The 21,219-nt window shown below is 38.7% G+C and overlaps 1 protein-coding gene across 11 annotated transcripts in view; it reads right to left on the bottom strand.

The window, feature by feature from the left end:
* The window catches only part of PACSIN2 (protein kinase C and casein kinase substrate in neurons 2), a 58,875-nt gene that overhangs the window by 22,161 nt on the left and 15,495 nt on the right, over window positions 1-21,219 (bottom strand). For 10 of the 11 annotated variants that reach the window (XM_052690652.1, XM_052690660.1, XM_052690661.1 and 7 more), the window contains exons 2-3: window positions 14,977-15,070; window positions 5,166-5,276 (exon numbers count right to left, since the gene is read on the bottom strand). In XM_052690652.1, coding sequence (XP_052546612.1) covers window positions 5,166-5,225 — 60 coding nt within the window. In that variant the 5' untranslated portion in view covers window positions 5,226-5,276; window positions 14,977-15,070. Of the gene's footprint in view, window positions 1-5,165; window positions 5,277-14,976; window positions 15,071-16,950; window positions 17,114-21,219 lie in introns of those variants that run through there. The other variant, XM_052690656.1, reaches the window with a different exon arrangement.

The raw sequence follows: 21,219 nt of genomic DNA, 5'->3' as shown, positions 1-21,219 counted from the left end.
GAAACCTTGTTCTATATTTCCACCTGCATCCTGAATATCTCTGTCGATCGAAAGTGGGTTCTGAGCATAAGCAGAACTATTTTAGTCCATAAATTAACACATACACAGCACAACCATTTCCCAGCACTATTTAAGTTTTATACTGGTAAATCTACCAACGTAAGTTAGCCTCTGGACTCAAGAAAAATCCTGAGGAAGCTCTTAGGCTCACAAAAGCTAAAGCCAAACACACCAGTAAGCAAATACCTGGCAATATAAATGGAAAGCACTACGCTACTCAAAGCTAGAAGAAAAAAATGCATGCAGGAGATACAACAGCAATCTACTGTTGTAGAGTCCAAATATTTTGAAAATGGAAGAACTGGCTTCATCAACAGAAGAAGCACTCACTAACAAGGAATTGAAATCCCTCAACTTCAAAACACTTTTTTTTAAACATTCAATAGGGAGTTAAATTCTTCTTAAACTCATCCAACAGCCTCAGAAGATAACTCACTTAGATGCTGGCTGACAGCAGCAGGCACAAAGCACAGACATGATCAGTACCCAAACTGGCAGGCCCATGACCATTGCCATACAGAGCTTATAATGCAGTTTGTCAGAGGCACGTCCCAGATTGGCTGTCTCTGCTATCCAGAGTGTTTGGGGCTGATTTTTGTTTGTTCCATTGTTGTTTTTTCTGTATTTTTGTGGGGGAGTGGTGTAACAAAAATACATGCTGTGGCCTGATTTGATGCAACCACAGTACAAAGAGGACCGAATTCTCCTTTCTGAATCAGTGGAAAATGTTTCCTTGCTAGTGGTTCTATCTCTTCAGAATGCAACATGCCTGGCACCTCAAAATGCATACCAAGTTCTGGGCTTGGGAAGAGTAAGTCACAGGCCTGAGTTTCTAGACCTAATGCCAGTCACTATTCAGCAGCGGACCAGAACACCTATTTTTGCTTGGATTAGTAGGTATTCTTACAGTACTAATGAACAACTCAGCAATACACGTGGAGGTGCCCATACAGCTGACACAAACAGAGAATAAGGGAGAACAAGGACTCATATCTAGGGTATAGGTGGCACTGTCAATGAATAACCTGTGGATCATTAAAAATAAGCATTTCTACAGGCTGTAGCTGTTCCTTTCAATGCCTTACCTTGCAAAATATGCATATACTTTTACTTTGATCTCTACCAACGCCTAATCATCATCTTTCTTACCTTCACAGATATCAAAGTGAACAATAGCATTTGTCTCAGCTTGCTCAAGGCATTTTTAATATGACCACAGCAGTGATTAGCAAGCATAACACTGGGACTTGTTAACAAACGCATCATAGTAATTAACGGAAGGCCAGTCTTATATACCAAATTATGTGGAATTCAATACTATCACTGTATTGAAGGCCAATAGGGTTGTCTGTTTCTTGTATTTTGAAGTAATTTCACAGAATATGGGAACAAAACAGGGTTTTTTTGTTGTTCAATATAGCAGATGGCAAAAATCCAGAAGGTTTCTAGGTGAATACTGGGCACCAAATTTCCCACTTTCCCTTGGAAATGTTGCTGCCATCCTGTTCCAGGCCATAATCAGTAGCTTCCAGAACACGTTACCCTGTCAGCTAAGTAACACCAATGAAGGAATTTCTTCTTGGAACACATCAGCAAGATTCCTCTGTGCACCCAGCGCACACCCTAAGTTCTGCACCCAGTAAACAGCCTGAGTTCAGCCAAATCTATCAAGGTACACTGAAACCTGTCAGAATGAAAAAGAGGTTTCAATTTCTTAAGTAATGCAGGGCATCACTACAGCTGAAATTTGACGAAACCCTCCTGTAGCAGTTATCTCTTATCTCTCAGAATGTCCTTCCTTAATATTTTGCAATTCCTTGCTCTCCAACCAAGCGTAGATGAAAACAAGCATCAATTTTTCCATCTCCTAAAATATTTTTATTTGCTGAACATCTGGAAGAATCTTGGGAGGGGCAGGAGGTGAAGGGACAGATGTGGTCTCCTGGAATGGATTTCTTCTTCCACTAGGAGACAAAAATGCAAACCAGTACTAGAAGTTTAACTAAACAATGAAAAACTTTTTTCAATTTACCCGTGAAAGCTTCTATTTCCAACTTATGGCATGGAAAGGTATTTCTGAAAGCCCAATCATCTGTTCTTGCAATCCAAAAGGAAAAGCTGACCAGTTAAAGTCAGATGACATTTCACGGAGGTCTGAACTGCAACGGCAAAAACTTAACTAGCTTATAAACACTTCAATAAACACAGTTTTATCAGCTCAACAGAATGATAGCATCTGAAAAATAAAAGTAGTTCAGTTTCAAAGATACGCAGTGAGAAAAACCACAGCCCTCACAGGAAGTTCTTACAGTACATTCCACAGTCAGCCACCTCACTCTTTCCTAAGTATATTTCAAGGAAAAGATGTGCTTCGCAGCAAGCTCCAAAGGTAAATAAATTTGAGCTATTTTGGAGTATGAGGCAACAAATTCAAAAGCTTCCCATGTCTGCCTCTTCTGTGGCACAGCCAGGTTTAAATACATCCACTGCATCCAGTTGTGGCAGTGAAACACGACAATGGGGCTTTCAACAAACTGTAGGCTGTCTTTAAAAACAAACTGCAAAAATGAACATGTCGCACCTTAAAAACTTCTGATGAAACAGAAAGGGTGCAAATGACAAGTCTGCAGTAACACTGCAACTTATGAACTGATTAAGAATGCTATAATTCTTATTGTGAAGCATAAAGTACAGAGGCTGCAATTCTTGAGATGCTGCATCTTTTCTAATTAAGATGAAAAACATGGATCACAGCAGTTTATTTATCCAGTTTGAGAAAGACAAGGTTGGAGCTCAAAGTTGCAATTTTCAGAAACAAAATAATTGACTCAGAAGATAATGAAAAATGACAAATTTTAATCTAAAATTCAGACAAACTTTGGTTGCAAAGATGGCTCCAAACCCAGCAAGCCAAGAGCTTGGTAATTAAGTTTGACAGGCCTGCTATTAGTGTCTACATGTCATTGTTAATACTGAAGAGTTACTCTTAAGTTGACATCTTGGTACAAGATGTCCTTCACTTCAAGTTAATGTTCTACTGATAGTGGAAGCCTGGTATACCTCCCCCTTATTAACTCTTGAACTCAGGAGTAATTCTTGTCTTATTGTTTTTTCAGGCTGTCCTGCAGAAAGGCAAGGTTTAGAGACAAAAGGTACCTTATGTCATGACAAAATTTGGCTGAAGTATCTGCAGGATGTCTTAATTATTCATTTAATGAAAATATAAATCAAACTACAGTCCAGGCTAGTAAGAGGCATATATGTTCAATTGCAATGACTCACACTGAAATGCACAAAAGTACAGTGTGGAGGTCACAAGAAAACTATTCCCAGATGAAAGAAATTGCTCAAAGTATTCTATATCAAAGCTACACTGCAGCAGGCAGCACATTCAGCACTTTCCCATTTGCCCTTAAGTTGTGCTTTAGTCCAAGCATCTTGTTCAGGACCAGGATTAAAAATCGTCACTGTCACATGATGCTACATAGAATTATAATGACTTGCTGGATAAGGAATTGGCTGGATGGTCACATTCAATAAAGTGGTGCTCAATGGCTCAACATCCAAATGGAGATTGGTGATTAATGGCATTCCTCAGAGACTGATGCTGGAATCAGTGTGATTTAGTATCTTTGTAGGTGACACAAACAGTGGAATCGGGTGCACCCTCAGCATGTTTGCAGACAACGCCAAGCTGAGTGGTGCAGTTGACATGCTAAAGGGAAGGGATGCTATCAAAAGGGGCCTGGATAGTTTTGAGAAGTGGGTCATGTAAACCTCATGAAGTTCAGCCAGGCCAAAAACAAAGTCCTGAACCTGGGTTAAGGCAATCTCAAGCACAGATACAAGTTGGGTGCAGAATGGCTTCAGAGTGCCACAATGATAATCAGAGGGCTCGAGCACCTCCCCTATGGGGACAGGCTGAGAGAGCTGGGGATCTTCAGTCTGGAGAGGAGGAAGCTCCAAAGAGACCTCTAGAGTATGAAGATCCCATATTCTTTCTGCTATCATACTACAGAGCGCCCCTACAAAAAAAAAGTATTCATAAAACTAACAATCCAATATGTTTAAAATAATTCTTGATGAATAGAATAGTCATTGTTCACATAATAGTAAATAAATCTCCCAATAAGCATTAGCTGCCTATTAAAAAGAGCCCCAACAGTAACTTCAGCATTAGATAGGCCTTTTAGATACAGGAAATCTGCATCAAAACACAATTACCACCAGAGTTCATTGGAAGCCTAGAAATGCTTTTATCTAAAAGGAAACACAATGGTAGACAACCAAAACCAAGATGTCTGACACAGAATGATCCAGATATTTTCCCCCGTGTCATTTCCATATTTACTACAGCTAAATTCAGTTGCCAGTCAACTGTCACGGTAGAAATTTACCCCACTGAATACAGTTCATCTAGACTGCATACTGACCACAGCCAGCACTGTGGTACTGGCTGTGTCAAACACTTGCTTCCTGTAATTAACTTCTTTAGTAACATGCTTTCTGCTTTATGAAGTTTGCTCTCTTTAAACTTCTATGAAGTTATTGTGACATGTGAAAGCCTCCTCCAGACTTTGGCAGAAGTTAGTGTGATCTTGCACTGTGCTTTATATTACCTTTCTGCATGAACGCTCTTACACTGAGAGAGCATAAGTTCTCTCTCAAAAAAAATCTTACGCCTAGGCACCAGCAGCAAATGCAGTAAATTCATATATTAGCTTAAATATTAAGCTATGTATACTTACAATAGTGTTTAACCAGTTACTTTCAATTTAATATTGTTCATTCAATTCCCTTGATAATTTTAAAAGCTCTTCCCCCCGCCCCCAGCAATTAGAATCTGCAAAGGTTAGATTCTGAACTGCACATCGCATCAGAACGGACGTTCCTCAAGTCTCTGCCATTTAAAAAGCCTTGACAGAACTGGGACAAAAATCTAAGAAGTCATTTTTACCCTGAAGGCTATTTCTGCAGATCACAGTAACAGGAGACATCTTATATTGCAGCTCCCTCCACAGTTTATCGTGCACAAAAAAACAAATTTTCTATAGTAAGAGAAAAAATACAAAATCAAAATACTGTGAATAAAAAGCTTAGGTTACCTCCCAGAAGCTATCACTAGAAACTTCTACTCCAACAGAATCATCATATGAGCCAGACATTTCTATGTATGGAGAGCTTGCAAGTATTCAGAGCTTCAACACCTTCAAAACCTGCACAGAGATTAAAAAAAAAAAAAAAGAGCGTTATTAATGAAGAACAGTTATTAGAAGAAAAATGAAGTACCATCCTTAAATTCTTGGATATCATGAAGAACAAAATAAAAACAAATGCCAAGCACACACAGCATGTAAGTGCATTCTGAAACAGAATCATTTCCTGTCAGTTCTCAGCTCTACCATCGTATTTACGCTGTTCAGAAGCTGTTCGATTCATCTGTCAAATATCACTGAACTTACATTTTAAATTTACTTTAAGAAAAAAAGGAAATCTCTTAAAGACATTTGAACAGTGTGATTTCTACTTGCTAAGCATGCAAAGCACTCTAAGAGACGATCAGTTGAACTTTGCTAACAATATAATAACCATTTCTTTTTCATTGGAAAACTACATTATGTAATAAAAACCATTGGAAACATTTAAGGCCAAGAACAATTATGGATTTAAAAATAAACCTCCTCCATTCCTGCCATTTCTACAGGAATCTTAGATTCAAATAATCTAGTGGAAAGCTAAAGGCACCCACAAAAGCAAACAGCTTCCTTTCTCAATAACAGAAAGCAAAAAGCTACAGGAAAGACCATTAGAGTTACTGAATTCAATTTGCAGGAGGCAAAGCCAGCCTCCTCCCTGAAAAGCTCAGTACATAAGTTATTCAGACAGTTATTTCACCTACAGTCACCTGTGACCAGACCTCTTACCAGGCTAGCTAATTAACAGGTGTGTCATTTGCTTTTTTTTGCAAATGCTCCTCTGGATTCTAAAGGAGAGAATAGATTTGAAATGACAGTACAATACATACCTACTATTCCCAGTGTACTAAGTAAAAAGCTGTAGATCTCATGGCAAAAGGTCTACTTGAAGGTGACAATTACTTTTACTTCCACATTCAAATTCACAGAAAACTGAAATAGCTGTAATACTGAATAGAGGACTGAAAACTGCCAAAGAGACATCACAGTCTCATAGGACAGCCTGGGTTGAAAAGGACCACAATGGTCATCTAGTTCCAACCCCCCTGCTATGTGCAGGGTCGCCAACCACCAAACCAGGCTGCCCAGAGCCACATCCAGCCTGGCCTTGAATGCCTGCAGGGATGGGGCATCCACAGCCTCCTTGGGCAACCTGTTCCAGTGTGTCACCACCCTCTGGGTGAAAAACTTCCTCCTAATATCTGACCAGACCCTCCCTGTCTCAGTTTAAAACCATTCCCCCCATCCTATCGCTTATCCACCCTAGAATATCAATTACATTTAATTTCAAAAAGATGTTCAAAAATACAGGAAGGGTTCTGCAAGTCAAGGAAACAAGGGGTAGCAGTTGTTCTATAAAAAAAAAAATAAAATTCTCCATAAAGAGTCATTTGGTCACAAACCAGAAATCCTTATTTATAATTCCTTACAATTAGTCACTGTTACACTTAAAATACAGAGGTAATAAGGTCTTTCTGTACCTTTGAAAGGATGATGAGAAATATGGAGACAAAGTAGTTTTATATGTTAGTGTAGTAATCTTCAATTTGCTAATAATAATTACCAGGAGAAAAGTTTTACTACCTGTGCTAGTATGGAATCAAGGGGGAACACAGAATGATAGAATCTTTAAGGTTAGAAAAGACCTTCAAGATCACCAAGTCCAGTCATCAACCCATCACCACAATGACCACTAAACCACTACCCTAAGCACCACATCTACTTGTTTCTTGCACTAAAACACTGTTTACACATAGGCTGCTAAGAATTGTTTAATTAGAATATATTCTTTTCAAGTAAACATCGGCCCTGACTATTCTTACAGTAAGGAAAACAAAGAACATATTTGTAAGTGTTGTTTTCTGACAGCCCTTCCCAGATAGGTAGAAGCAGCACAGAGAGGATGCAAGAGTGCCATAAGCTTTCAAGTTGTTGGACAAACTTGAAACAATAGTTTGACATTAAACAGTTGTTATTTTTTTTTTTTTTTTCCTCCCAAGAGTTTGATTATTTTAAAGTTTTCCTGAAAATACAAGGCTATGCAGTGGTACCTTTAACAGTAATTCCAGATACTTTTTCTGATCAAAAGGACACCTAGAAGACAACTTGCTTGACCAAACACTGCTAGCTATTTTCCCAGATGTTTATTTGCCTCTCTGATATTCCCCATTAAGGAGCACAAACACAATACTCTCAAAACCAACAGTGAATGAAGCAAATGCAACTCAGGAATGCTATGCAGACTGAGTGAGGCTCTCAGGAAGGGTTGCATCGATCTCCTACAGCAGTTACAACACAATCTTTAAACCAAAGTGTTTGTTGCTGTTTGGGAAAGATCCAGCTGAGGATTGTTGAGCTCAGTGTTTCAGAAAAACAATTTTATCAAAAGTATAAACCCAAATCAAGCCAGCCACCCCCTACAGCCCCCCAAAAAAGCACAGACGACCTATTTTTTCCTTCTTAAAGAAAACAGTGAAAGTGTTCTGAAGTAACGGCAGTGTCAGCTTACCTTCTTACCTTTCCTCTCATTAAGACGGCCTAGGCTATATGAGCACTGGAAAGCTTTATCTGAAAAGCTACACTGAAAAATAGGAAAGGTTGAAACAAAGGAACATTTTCTTAAATGAGGGAGCAGGTTGTGGCAATTTCCTCCCCCTCAAAGTTTTATTCCTCCTAAACCAAAAGTACGTAACACACTAACCTTTTTTTTTCCATAAAAGCATGAAAATGATCAGCACTCAGGAAATTCTGATGGATTTAAGGTTTTCCTATGCCAAGTACTATGCTGTGAGAAAGTATGAGCAAGCGTATTTAGGGAAATATTATGAAGTCATAGCAACAACAGGCACAAAAAAACACTATTTGTACAGCACAACTTAAAAATAAACGGAATACTGAAATACCAACATCAAACTGAATGAGTCATGCTGCTCTCATGCAATAGATTTATTACAGCAGCCAGTTCTTTAGCACATTTTTTGTTAGGGTTTGGTTCTCCCATCCTTCAAATGAATTTGCAGGGCTTCACAATGAAAGTCAGTTACATGTTGATAGTGATGGTCATATGCTTAACTGTGAAAAGTAAGCCTGAGAACAACGAAGGCTGCCAGAATAAAATCTGGGCCATTTAGATCAGTAAGCCAAAAGAGATGGCTCCTGCATATGATCAGTAAAAAGTTGGGAGTTCTTTGCTCAGCAAGGCGGTAAGTAGCAGAACTAGCAACTCCGTAAGAAAGCAAGGTGCACACACCCAGTTCCTGCATTCCCACAACTTGCTTCAGGCACTCCAGCTTCAGTCTTCTTCCACAGCTTCAGGCCCTCTCTAGGAGCCCTACATTACCTTTTTCTTGCTGAGCAGGCAGTAGCATGGTGTTCTGGCAGTTTCTGCCCACCTCCAAGCTGACTTGTCAGCCAGCTCACCACTCACGGTGCATCATTACTGAGCGCACACCAGCTTTCTTGAGCAGGTACATCATCGTATTAAATCTTCGATATTTTCTTCCTCTGTACCAAAGATCTCTGGGATTTTCATTACAGAATAAAATCCTAGTTTTTTATCTATCAAAGGTTGACCCTTGTTGCTGCAGACACAAACCACCGAATGTGAGGCAGCACAGAGAAGATCTTAATAGCACACAGCCCTGGTGTTGTTCACCACAGTGTCAGCACACAGGAGCTAAGAGAACTCATGTAGCTCAAAGCAAACCACAAATTCCAACCGAAAAGAGTAACTAAACTAAATAGTTATAGGATAATAGTTACAGGATACTAAATAGCAAATACTGTAGTAACTACAGAAATGGCACTGGTAAGAAAAGCTCAAATTTCTTAGTGATTTTTAAGACACTATGAAACTGAGCAATAAACAAATGAGACTTATTAAGAAAAAAGCTTCCTCCTTAGGGAACATTCTAGAAATGCTACATGCTAAAAACCTTGATGCTTTTCCTCTACTGCCAGTGCCCTCTATTGTGAAAAGACTTGCTATAAATATCCTGAGGGTTCAACAAATGAGATTTTTAGAAAATATTAACTAAGAGTAGCCAAGCAGGCCTTCAGAAATTGCACAGAAAGATCTGAATGAAATATGCTGCTTCTGCTCTCAAGACATCAGTTTTGATATTGTTACCTTGAAAGCAATTCACAGAATTCAAAAAGCATTTACTTTGCTCACATGGAAAACACTTGATTTTCTTTTTCATTCCCTTTTGTTGTGTCAGGTGGTAGAGCTTAGCACATCACACGACTTGCAAAAGTCTGGGCAACAAATGCAGACTTAAGATGGCAAAATAATCCAGGCTATTCCAAAATTTCTCTTCAAGCGTTTTCTAACAGAAAAAAAAAAAAGGAAAAACAGTATTTAAAGGCATTCTTCAACCCAGCTCTTCCTTCAGAACAGACAAGTTTTTAACGAACTCTTATTGTGAAACACGTAGAACTGTTTGTCAAATTGTCAGATTTTAATGTTCTGAACCCCCTTGGAAGATGTCTACATTTTAAGAGGATAGCATTAAAAAGGGAAAAAAAATTAGGGTCTTAATGTTGCTTACTGCATGCAACAAAGAGGAAAACTAGGTGCTGGAAGTCTGATATTCCAACATGAAGGACATCTGCAGATAAAACACTATTTCACATACTCAAAACCTGAAGGCAATACCATAGCCTTGACCTACAGACCTGCTCAACATTTCCCAAAATGTGCAATCCAGATAACAAGCAGAAGGCATGATCTTTCATGCCCCACTTCTAGAACTTCACTGTTTGCAGAACAGAATGAGCCAACAGGAATTCCCAGTGCCCACACAACATAGCAATCATCCTTCCAACTAATCTCTCGTGTACGACAGGTGCTTTAAAGCAAGGCAATCTCTAATCCTGAGGCTCCGCATGACAAATTAGTCCACAACCAAGAAAACTTCAGTTACATGAACGACTGAATCATTTATAGCAGGGTGAGCTATGGGATCAGACCAGATTCCTCAGAACTTTATACAGTTGGGTCTTGAAAGCCTGCAAATATGGAGACTGCACGATTTCTCTGTGCACTTCAGCCCAGCATTTAGCATTCCTCATGGTCAGGAAAAAATAAATCAATTCATTTTTAGGAAACCGAACAGTCTCTTCAGCCATTAATACTATCCTTGTGTTTTCTTTAAGGACTCTTCAGAAGCAAACTCAAAGGCAGTTTAACAGCGTCTAGAAGAAATGCACCTGTTCACATCCCCCTTTAAATTCCTGTTTGGAGGAGCAGACGTTGTCACTCTGGATCTGACTCAGCAGGATTCCACATTCTGTGACTAGGGAGTGAAATACAAATAAGGGAACGAATACAACTCAGCTTAGACCGGCTGCTAACAAACACTTTCAGCTATGGTATTTTTCTGTATTACACACTGAAGTCTTTGCTGTACAGAAACAAACATCCTGTGCTTCAAGTACAAACCACTGTGCTTTGCTGCTAAGCCCAGCTACCACAAACATGCATTACAAAAAAGTGTATCTTGTATTTTGGGTTAAATAAAGCCATTTAGACATTCCTTCTTTTTCTATCCTGTCCAAACAATCTGCTGTAGGAGAGCTCCTGATTTCTTTGGGGTTGCAATTTCTGGATGGCTCTACATGGTCAGAAAAACACAGTCTTTGAGAAATAATGTAAAATTATAAACCAAAGCCTGAAATCCACACACGGATTGGACCAGAGGAAAAAAATGTTTTCTTCAGTTTATGCATTCAAGCGACATCTAGGAATTTTAGCTCCAGGATGCACGGGCATCAAACCAAGTTTATTCACTACTATTCAGCGCTGTAAACACCCCTAATTGTGATTAGAAGACATGACTGCCTACAAATAATACAAGTTAGGCCTCAGCCTTTTGAGGCCATAGTCTCAAACCAACAGCTTTGCCTTAATTCTTATTTTCCAATCTACAAGGGAGAATAGCATGCTCTTACACAGAGATCAAAGAAAATCTATTAGTTCCCTCCAAAAACTCAACACCAACAAATGCAAGAAAACAATCTGTAAAGGGAAACCAAATTGCTGCCTCCTATGGAATTCAGTCAGAGCAGCACAACAGACGGGTTTTTGAAAGGTGACAGCAATCCATTTGGTGGTAACCTCAGTATTCTGAGCACTGAGGCAAGGAAACTAAGAAATGCACACTAACATGATCTGCATTATGCCTTCTCCTCTGTGACTGAGACAGCATACAAGCTACTAGCCTGTCCCAGCCATTCATAACTTTAAAAAAGAGGAAGGAGAGATTCCTTACATATCTGCTTTGGCCCTAACAAGCAGGATGTGGATGGGGCTGCCGATGTGCCCGCAACACTGGAGAAAGGTAATTTGGGGGCAACTGCAAGGCAAGCCCATACTGGTGTCAGCCACCCACCATGGGAGCACAGGGAAGAGGAGGAAGAGGAGAAGAAACACTCAGCTGCACCTGAAGTGGAGGAAGGCAGAGGAAAGGTGCTTTCACAGGTGTGCAGCTGCTACTGGCTGCCTTGCTCCCCACGCGCTGGCCCAGGATCAGAAGCGTTAAATGGTATTAAATGCCAATTAAGCAAAACACAGAACTAAAAACAAAACAGTAAAAATCAAAACAAAACTATGAGTTAAGAATTCGATTTGAGACAGCGTCCTACAACAGTGTTCAGTGATACTCACGTTCGCTAAAATGTCACATCTGTAACAGGCAGCAGAGAAAACCACTAAAAATAGCATTAGTTTACTGCCTTTACATGCAGGCAACGAGCAAACAAACAGTTTCCAGCACACAACAGAAGATCAATAAAGCAGCCAGAAGTACCTTGACACTTACCACACAATAAAAAAATCCAACTATACTGATAAGACTATCTCAGTTTAAAGTCACCTGACACATCAACACTGCATATCTGAAATTTTACAGTGTATAAATTTCACACCATATAATATAAAGAATGAGAACAACTACTTCAGTTATTGCATTCCCATTTAAAACAGCTTGAATATCTAATTAAATAAGTAACATTTTAAATTACTGATTAAATGCGACAATCTTTGAATATTAGAACACAGAAGTCCATCTTTGTAGTGCATGACAAGGACCCAAACTTTGCCAAATAGATTCTCAGCATCAGGCTTCAGATACTTACATTATGATGTCATTCAAGTACTCTTAGAAGACAGGCCAAAGTTATGAGCTGTTGTTTCTGTCTGGTTTTATATTTGAAGACAAAGCAATTGAACCCTTAAAACCTCTTGGGAAATTCTCTCTTGTAACCGTGTGTCCTTACTGCAGGCACAAGCAATACCAGGGCGATGCACTTGTCTGTGAACCAGCTGTCAGCCCCTATCTTCCTCTCCCTTCATTTGCTGTCATCTGTACTGGGTTGTTTTTTTCAGACATTCAAGACTTACCCATCACGCTGTCTGTATAACCTCTGTCTGCATATTTAGAACCAAGCCAAGAGATGACTTGCACAGCAAAATGAGCAACCGAGAAAAATTATATTTTTTTGTCATCTCCGTGCAGGTGGATATTTTAATGGTGTGGTTTTTGCTTTAGCCATATGGTTGCTAACCATGTTGAGAGGCTTCACAGAGGTTTCTGATTTTTAAAAGAAACAGACACCGACCACAGGAAATAAATACAAACTTTAAATGGCATGCCTGTGTTGGTGAAGGCCATGAGGTCGATATGCAGCTACCCAGGGAGTTCTAGAAGACTTAGTTGTACTTAGAAGTTTAATATATTCAGACTACGCACTTTTGCTTAACTGTAAGTGTAAGAGGTGATGCAGTAACAAGAATTGAAAAGACAGTAAAAGTCTTCAAGTTCTTCAGATACCAACTGAGCCTGCACTTGCAGTGCTCTGCTCAAAGCTGCACAACACTTAAAACACTCCTGCTGTACACCAGCCCTTGTGATCTCCTGCTCACCAACACAAAAAGTTCTTACTTCAAATTCCAAGCATAGATCTGAACAGAAATTACTTCATTACTACATTTTAGTGTTAAAATATCCAATGCCAATGAAAGGTTTCACTGCATAACATGCTTCTATTGCATTTGATCAAAAAAGGTTTGTTGTTGGTTTTTTTTTTTTTTTTAAATGATCACTACTAAACAACATTAAGTGCTTAAATTTGGAGTTGATGCTCATGAAGGTGTTCTGATAGAAATTTTATTCTTTAAAGTAAGGCAGGAAAAAGAGATCAATTACAGAGAAGTGAGAGTACTGACAATCCATAGCAAGAAGAGTACAAATGGCTATCTTCAGTTTCAATCTTCATGAATCTATCTGAATACATTTAGATCTTTTAGGACGATTATTCAGTGACAAAAAGGTGCACACAGTTTCCTATGTTCCCATTAAAAAGATGTTTTTCAACCTCAGCCACCTAAGCAAAGCCTCCAGCTTTGCAAATAGAGTTCCACGAGCGGCTAGCTATTGCAGGAGAGATTTCAAACCATGGACTGAGCAGTATGAGAATTTAACAGTAATGAATAAATTTCCCCAAGCCAGAACTCTAACACAAAAGCATTGTTAAATTTAATTACAAATCTACAAATTTAAAACGATGAAAAGGTTGAATGCAGCAAGTTTCACCCACGCTGTTTTATATTCTTCAGATAAGGAACGCGTAACGTTTTTGAACGCCATCCTGATATTACGGAAGGAAATGTAAACAAGTCTCTAATCCCAGCTACTTCATGAAGGAAAAGGAGCATGATAACACAAGAGTATTGTACTCTGATTTCCTCAAATGTGTTTCTGAATAAAGAAAGCTAAGATCTCTCAGAGCAAGAAACATAATTAGAAAAGAAACAGACTGCCTACAAGATCTGGAAGTCTTTCCGAAAACATTTCCTGTCCTTCAGAATGTACTGCAAAATCTAAATCTCTTACATTTTTAGACATCCTTTAAAACAAGCACTGCTGGAGAACGTGTGAGCGTTTACAGACTTGAAAGTACGGTGCAAATGGGAACACATACGCAGTGTCAGAAAAGCGTGACAAATGCAACAAATGAATTATGATCTTGTAGAGACAGTTGCCACAAATTCAATCAAAAGTATAAGCATCAAAGAAAAAGTTACGAAGATAACATGAAATGTATTACCAATGACTTCAAAAACTTCAGGCATTGATTTAAGATAAACTTTATCTTGTTAATATTTGAGTCTGGAACTATAACGCTTAAGTAAAGCATCTCTAGTTTCTTTAATTTGATAACCTCCAAAAAACACTAAGAGCACCATTTACTGCAGTTAAGAACTCAAAAACAAGTCTGCTAACAAAACGCTGAAGTATCCCTTTTAAACAAAACACACTCTCGAGTTCTCAAAGGATGTAGATATTTTTTAAATTATTTTTTTCAGTTATTTTATCCCATCCCACTGGAGGTTGAAAACACATCATCTTTCTCTATCTGCTCTAAACATTACTATCTTCAATGCAGACTAGCTTTGATACACTACACCAAGTTGTATCTTGCTTCCTGAATCAACAATGCTTCTTGGCAGAGTAAGACTCCCTCCTGAAAGCATTATTAGCAACATTTCCTATTAGGATTCCTCTGCAGAAGAAAAGCAAAATTAGTAATACATCTGGAGATGAAATAAAGGTGACCAAAAAGAAAGTAGTCATTGAATAACGTGAAAACCCCAAAACTATAAGCATTTTGTTTTTACTTCTTTAAGATGGGTATACTACATACTTTATCATACACTTACTGTATATTAGTCAAGTCAGTAACCGTTGGAAGGACACCACCATTCCCCAGATTCTCTCTCCGGATTTTCAGACTGATTTCTATATGGACTGTTCCTAAAAACAGAAAAGAAAGTACTGTTAAATAATGAAGCCTTTCAGACAAGCACAGTAAAGGAGATCATTTCTGTTTTAAAAAAAAAAACACCTCTCATGATTGCTTTAAAACAAGAGAAACGAAGATCTCAGCACAACATTTTCCACACAAAGTAAAGATTAAAGCCAATACAGGCTTTAATCTGGATTTAATTCTTATGCAAACTTTGGAGGTCTGTCACAATGACATATACTGAACACTAGCTGCACGTTCATCAGGTAACAAGAAAAGATACAGCAAGAAGTACCCTTGAATAGTATCCTTCACTGACATTAAATACAGAATCTAGCCATAACACACTAAAAAGTATGTCACTTCCCATTTCTGTTGAGATGCACAAAAGAGAAGCAACATATGGAAGCAATTTGACAGCAGATATTTGGTCACAAAACACTTGTTTGAGATTTTAAATCCTGCAACACTGACTTACTATAGGAAAAAAAAAAATCAATTTAAATATCCAGTTCTTGGATTTTAGATCCAGGGCTGTAAGGGACTGAGGCCATAAGACACTTGTGTTATGCTAGTCAGTGTAATACTAAATGGTAGCCTACTCAACAAGGAAACTGTAAGAATTGCTCCTTTAGGAGACTAAGGGCTGGTTTTTTGTTGTTGTTGTTTTTTTAATCAAGAATCCACTTCTTTCTTTGTGGGAAAAAAAAAAGAACAATAAAATTGGCTTTCAGTAAATTTTGCCAGGAAACCACCTGAAAATCTTTTGACTGTGGAGTCAAGATTTTTTCATTGAAGTTATTATTTGTTGGATTTATTATTATTTAAATTATTTGAAAATTAAATATTATACATTTAAAAGACATAAAATTTTAAAACAAAGTTTTTCATTATTTAAAACTGAGTGATTAAAGTGCAGGAAAAATCCAATTTGAATAGAAGTCTTCTAATTGTCACCTTTTTAGATCCCGTGACATCATCCATTAATTAACACGTCCTGTCAAGGTCTTCCAACATGAAAGAAACCTTTGTTTAACTCAGTGTAAATAAATTCAAGATAAATGTGCCTTTAGGTTTGCTTCTAAGAAGCAAGAAAGGTATACAAGACCACGTCCCTTTAATTTCCAGATTACACTTGGGAAGCATTTAATTCCTAAGAAACCTTTAAAGTGGCCAGACGCTTAACAAATAACAACTCTTTATTCTCTAGAAATAGATAGCAAGCTCAGAATATTCTTCGTAATGAAAACTGATTTCAGCAAAGCCATAATGAAAATATTTAACATCTATGTGCCTAATGCTTAGTTCATTCTGCAACTCAGAAAACAAATTCAAGCAGAACTTGACAGCAGAGCAGCAAGAATAGTGCAGAGAAATTGAACAAGAGGATTGCAGTGATGCATCCTCCAGCAGAGAAAATGCAGAAAAGCATTTACAGCTGCACTGAGAAAGTAGCTACAGAGAAAAGTGACGTGGCTACAACTGTTCTAAAATGGCATATGATTCAGAAGCAAAGAGTATTACAAGAAACGCTGCCTCGGATATCAGAGCTTTCCATCTTTTACCTAAAGATAAAAGATGCCATGGTTCTTATCTGACCACACAACTACCACAAAACGTGGACATTGCTGCACTTATAGAGAAAATCCCACAGAAGTATACAAATAAATATGAATAAAATAATCTGCATGTTTCAGACGCAGTCTGTTTGAAAGCAATCTTTCCAACCATGATTAAACAAACGCCCTTACACTGACAAATGTTAAATGCTTTACAAAATGTCACCTCCATTTGGCCAAAAATACTTTCAAACCAGCCATGAAGCAGAACAGCACATTTCTGGTTGGAAAAAGCAAAGAACTATTTGATTGGTAAGCAAGAAACTTACCTTAAAAGACATGCCTCAGTTCAGTTGCTTTTCCCCAAACATGGAGCTGAGCAGCAAAACAGCACAGGGAGCTGCAGTACCTGCACAGCTCTGCCTGACCTCCACTTCCACAAACAAAATTCTCTCTGAGCACATTTCATCATTTCCTGCCGGCTGCTGAAAACCTTGTCGCTCAAGCTAAGGTCATTCTTTTCACACTGCAGCACTCAAACCAGCACAGGGTTTTCACTCGCCCATTTCCATACTGCAATGAAGTTGAACACTCAGGTAATCTTCAGAAAAGCCCACCGCTAAGAGATACTAACAAAAGGTGTTTTTCAAGGGTACAACTGCCTTAGGTGGAGAGCAGCCTTTTCAAACACATCAGTGAAATATGCAGGCATATTTTGCAGACGTGTTGCTTAGGAAGCAGCTGTGTTGCTTCTGTGTTTCATACTCAAAAGCTGTATTTTTCCATCTCCGGAAATATGGGGCTGTAATACTAATTAACGAAATACTGACATGTATTGAATAGAGGCACATCTAAATCCTTAGATTAAGGTGAAACGCGCAGGTCTTCTTGAATCTGAAGGTTACATTAAGTAAAGGAGTTATCGTTCTTCGCATCAAGAGAGAACTGACTTAGAGACCTCAATTGAACTGAATTTAGCCCTAAGATTCCAACATATTTCTCTCTAAAGACAGACTACTGTTTGAAACTGAATAAATGCATTAACAACACGTCAGCATACTTTGCCTTTTGATATTCTTACAGACGGGCAGGTGATGATGCTTGGCAGAATCTAATAATACTAACCGGGGAGGGGGGAAGCCAATTGCACTGCTGACCAACCCTAGACCAACCTGTGTACCCTACAAGTAACTCCTATGCCTTTTTTGTTTGTTTGTTTGTTTTAAAGAAGAAGTAAAAAGGAATAGAGAAAGGAAAACCAAAAATAGGACTTTGTATATAGTCTCAGAAGGGCACCAATGAAGATGATAAAGGAGAAAAGATCTAGTGAAGTAACTCCGTTTCCCAAAGAGCAATGCATTCACAGTTGACTTAAAACACTGTAGGGGCACCACATGTCCACACAGAACTCTTTGGGGTGCTTTAGGATTACTCTCTACTAGACAAAAAATAGCTTTTTAGGATAATTACTTGATGCATATACAGTAGTAGAAACGTCCTACATCACCAGTAATGTTTTGGTAGTATAGCTTATGCTGGATTTTTGAACAGAAGGTACAGAACTGCACCCTAGGAGCCCTGCTAATGCAGAAATTCAGTAAGCATCCCCATAACAGCTGACTTAGTTGAGAGTCCTAACAGCTCTACACAGGAGCTTCAATTATTACCTATGCTTTCTGCAGCCATTACCCTCTCAGCCCTGCCGACGAAACGCAGAGCGACTGAGCATGTCATGTACTTCAGTTCTCAAAATATATGCAAAGGTGGTTTAGAATTTCCTCCCATTCTAGCAACATAGAAACTGTTAATTACTGCAGGCACCCCTACAACCTGAAAGCAACATTCTCAACTGGGGACAGAGTCACAAACATTATACATCACTTCAGCAGTGTCATTCAATGTCTGAGACCAATATGGAAATTATAGGCCTCTGTAGAATGTAATTCATAAACGTACAAGCAGAAAAAGCACAGACATAGGTAGCTTTGACTATCCATCTTTCCGGTAAACTAAGAATAATCTGCTGATTATTCTTTCAGGAACAACACAAAAGATCCATTCATGTATTTCAGAATCAATGATTGACCGTAACCACACAAATAAACATGTGAGAGTGTTTCATCACAGAATCACAGAGTTGTAGGGGTTGGAAGGGACCTCCAGAGATCATCGAGTCCAACCCCCCTGCCAAAGCAGGTTCCCTACAGCAGGTCACACAGGTAGGCGTCCAGGCAGGTCTTGAACATCTGCAGAGAAGGAGACTCCACCACCTCCCTGGGCAGCCTGTTCCAGTGCTCCGTCACCTCACTGTAAAGAAGTTCTTGCGCATGTTTGTGCGGAACTTCCTGTGCTGCAGTTTCCAGCCAACTGTTTCCAGTCAGTTTCATATTTCTGATTCTAAACGATTAATTCAGATTTTAAACTGAATCTGTTTCTGAATACCAGTCAGGGTCATTTATGTTGTTAGTGTTTAGGTGGGGGAAAAGCTTACTTGCTACTTAGTTCCATTAAGGTGGCCATTAAAAAGAAAGACTCAAATTCAGTTTAAACAGATTTTCAGCCCTGTGAATCCAAGGCAAACTTTAGCCAGGACTCCCACGTTTCTAGGCAATTCCATTTTCTGATCCTCCAACGGTAATTACTGCAACAAGGACAAAAGATCTTTATTTGCCTGTTAGTAATTTACGCAAAACAGGATTGCTGACCTAGTAGAATTAAATAACCCTCAAAAACATCTTATTTTTTAAAATAAATCTAATATATAAACCTGCTCTTTTATGTAAGCAACACTGAAGTCTTATCATGTACTAAACTCATAGGTCTAAGCTACCTGGAAGTACCACTTGTAAGTACTGAGGTCACAGATCTCATTTTACCACCATACACATAATTCAACAAGATAAGCTAGAAGCAAGCTCAGCTGCTTTGTGTGTTTTCATTTCACTCTTTAAAATTACGTGCAGTATACAAACCCACGTTAACTCCAAGGTAATTTAAAATCTAAATGTTTCAGTGAACAAAACAAGGTGTGCTTTAAGGCAATCACATGTGATTGAGATCAGGCAAACAAGAAGATGGAAGTTTTTCTTTGGTTGCAAACATCTCACTAGTCTCATTAGTAGTTTAGAAAATGCAAAACAGCAGCCAGCCTTCCTTACAATTTCCAGAGATGTGGATTCACTTTAGTTGTCCTTCAACGGCTGCCAAGCATACAAGTCACTCAAATGTACAAACTCAAAACACAAGAATGTGAACAAAACAAAAGCTTAGTTTACTCAATCACAGCCCAGTCTTTTCTGTGCTTCTCCCCCTTTTGAGGAAAAGGAAAGCTTTTAATGACATATTCAATTAAATACATGTAGATGTACACGTAGATCAGCCACCCACCCTACAATACAAATTGGACTGAGGTTCAAGGAAACTGGGACAAAGGCCCATTAACTACTGTTCTTGCACTTGCCATTACCACTGTGCTTTTTAACTTCTAACGATTGGGCCATCACTACGAGCACAGAAGCGTGGAAACTGCAGCCTTCAACCTGCATCTTAGCAACAATCAAAAGACAGAAATCAGAGGTAAACAATGCAAAGCTGAATCAATTGCTCTCTCAATATTAGCATCTGATAAACTCCAGTGTAGAAAATTCAAATACCTACAACTACTTCTAAACTACACACAGTCCAGATCCAATCTCCAAAGTGCTGAACAAAGTATTAATAAAGACTTGATAATACTCAACTTCCTTTGTTCTTCATGTATACTGCTGAAAACTTCAGCATTTTAGTGATTCTACAGTAATTCCCAAATACAAAAACAACAGTTACCAAAGATAGAACTACATTTCTGTATGAACCAGGGTAACCTGAACTAATCAGAACAGAAAAGTCTGCTAGAACAGAATTAAATTATTTGGGAATTAAAATATCAAACTTGCACACACTGAAAAGAAATGGCATAAGACAGTTTTTTAAAATTATGGCTTATACACAAATAGAAAAGAGTCAGATGTTGAAAATTCATTGTGGCCTTCCAATACTTGAAGGAACCATATAAACAGGAGGGGGAATAGCTGTTTATGAGAATGGATAGTGATAAGACAAGGGGAAATGGTCTTAAACTGAGACAGGGGAGGTTCTGGTTAGATATTAGGAGGAAGTTTCTCACACACAGGGTGGTGACACACTGGAACAGGTTGCCCAAGGAGGCTGTGGATGCCCCGTCCCTGGAGGCATTCAAGGCCAGGCTGTGGCTCTGGGCAGCCTGGTCTGGTGGTTGGCGACCCTGCACATAGCAGGGGGTGGAAACTAAATGATCATTGTCGTCCTTTTCAACCCAGGCCATTCTATGATTCTACAAAAATAATTCTACTCAATGCTGCAGTTTTTATGCCATCAGCCTAAAGCTGTGTTCAGCACCATGGGAATTTTCAGCAGTCTTATAAAGGTGCTACGAGGGTCTACCTTCAACTTTAGATTTTACTAAATGGGTAGTCTTGTGCTTATGAACTCAGCCTACCTGAGCAGATCATACATCATATTTCCATATTTCCAAAGCTCCGAGTTGTCTCCCAAGATCTGAATGCGCTGTGTGGAAGCTA

This window comes from Tympanuchus pallidicinctus, unplaced genomic scaffold, assembly GCF_026119805.1.
Source record: "Tympanuchus pallidicinctus isolate F22 unplaced genomic scaffold, pur_lepc_1.0 scaffold27, whole genome shotgun sequence".
NCBI classification, from domain to species: Eukaryota; Metazoa; Chordata; class Aves; order Galliformes; family Phasianidae; genus Tympanuchus; species Tympanuchus pallidicinctus.
The sequence above is the reverse complement of the archived record's forward strand: the minus strand, read 5'-3'. Positions and strand labels throughout refer to the sequence as shown.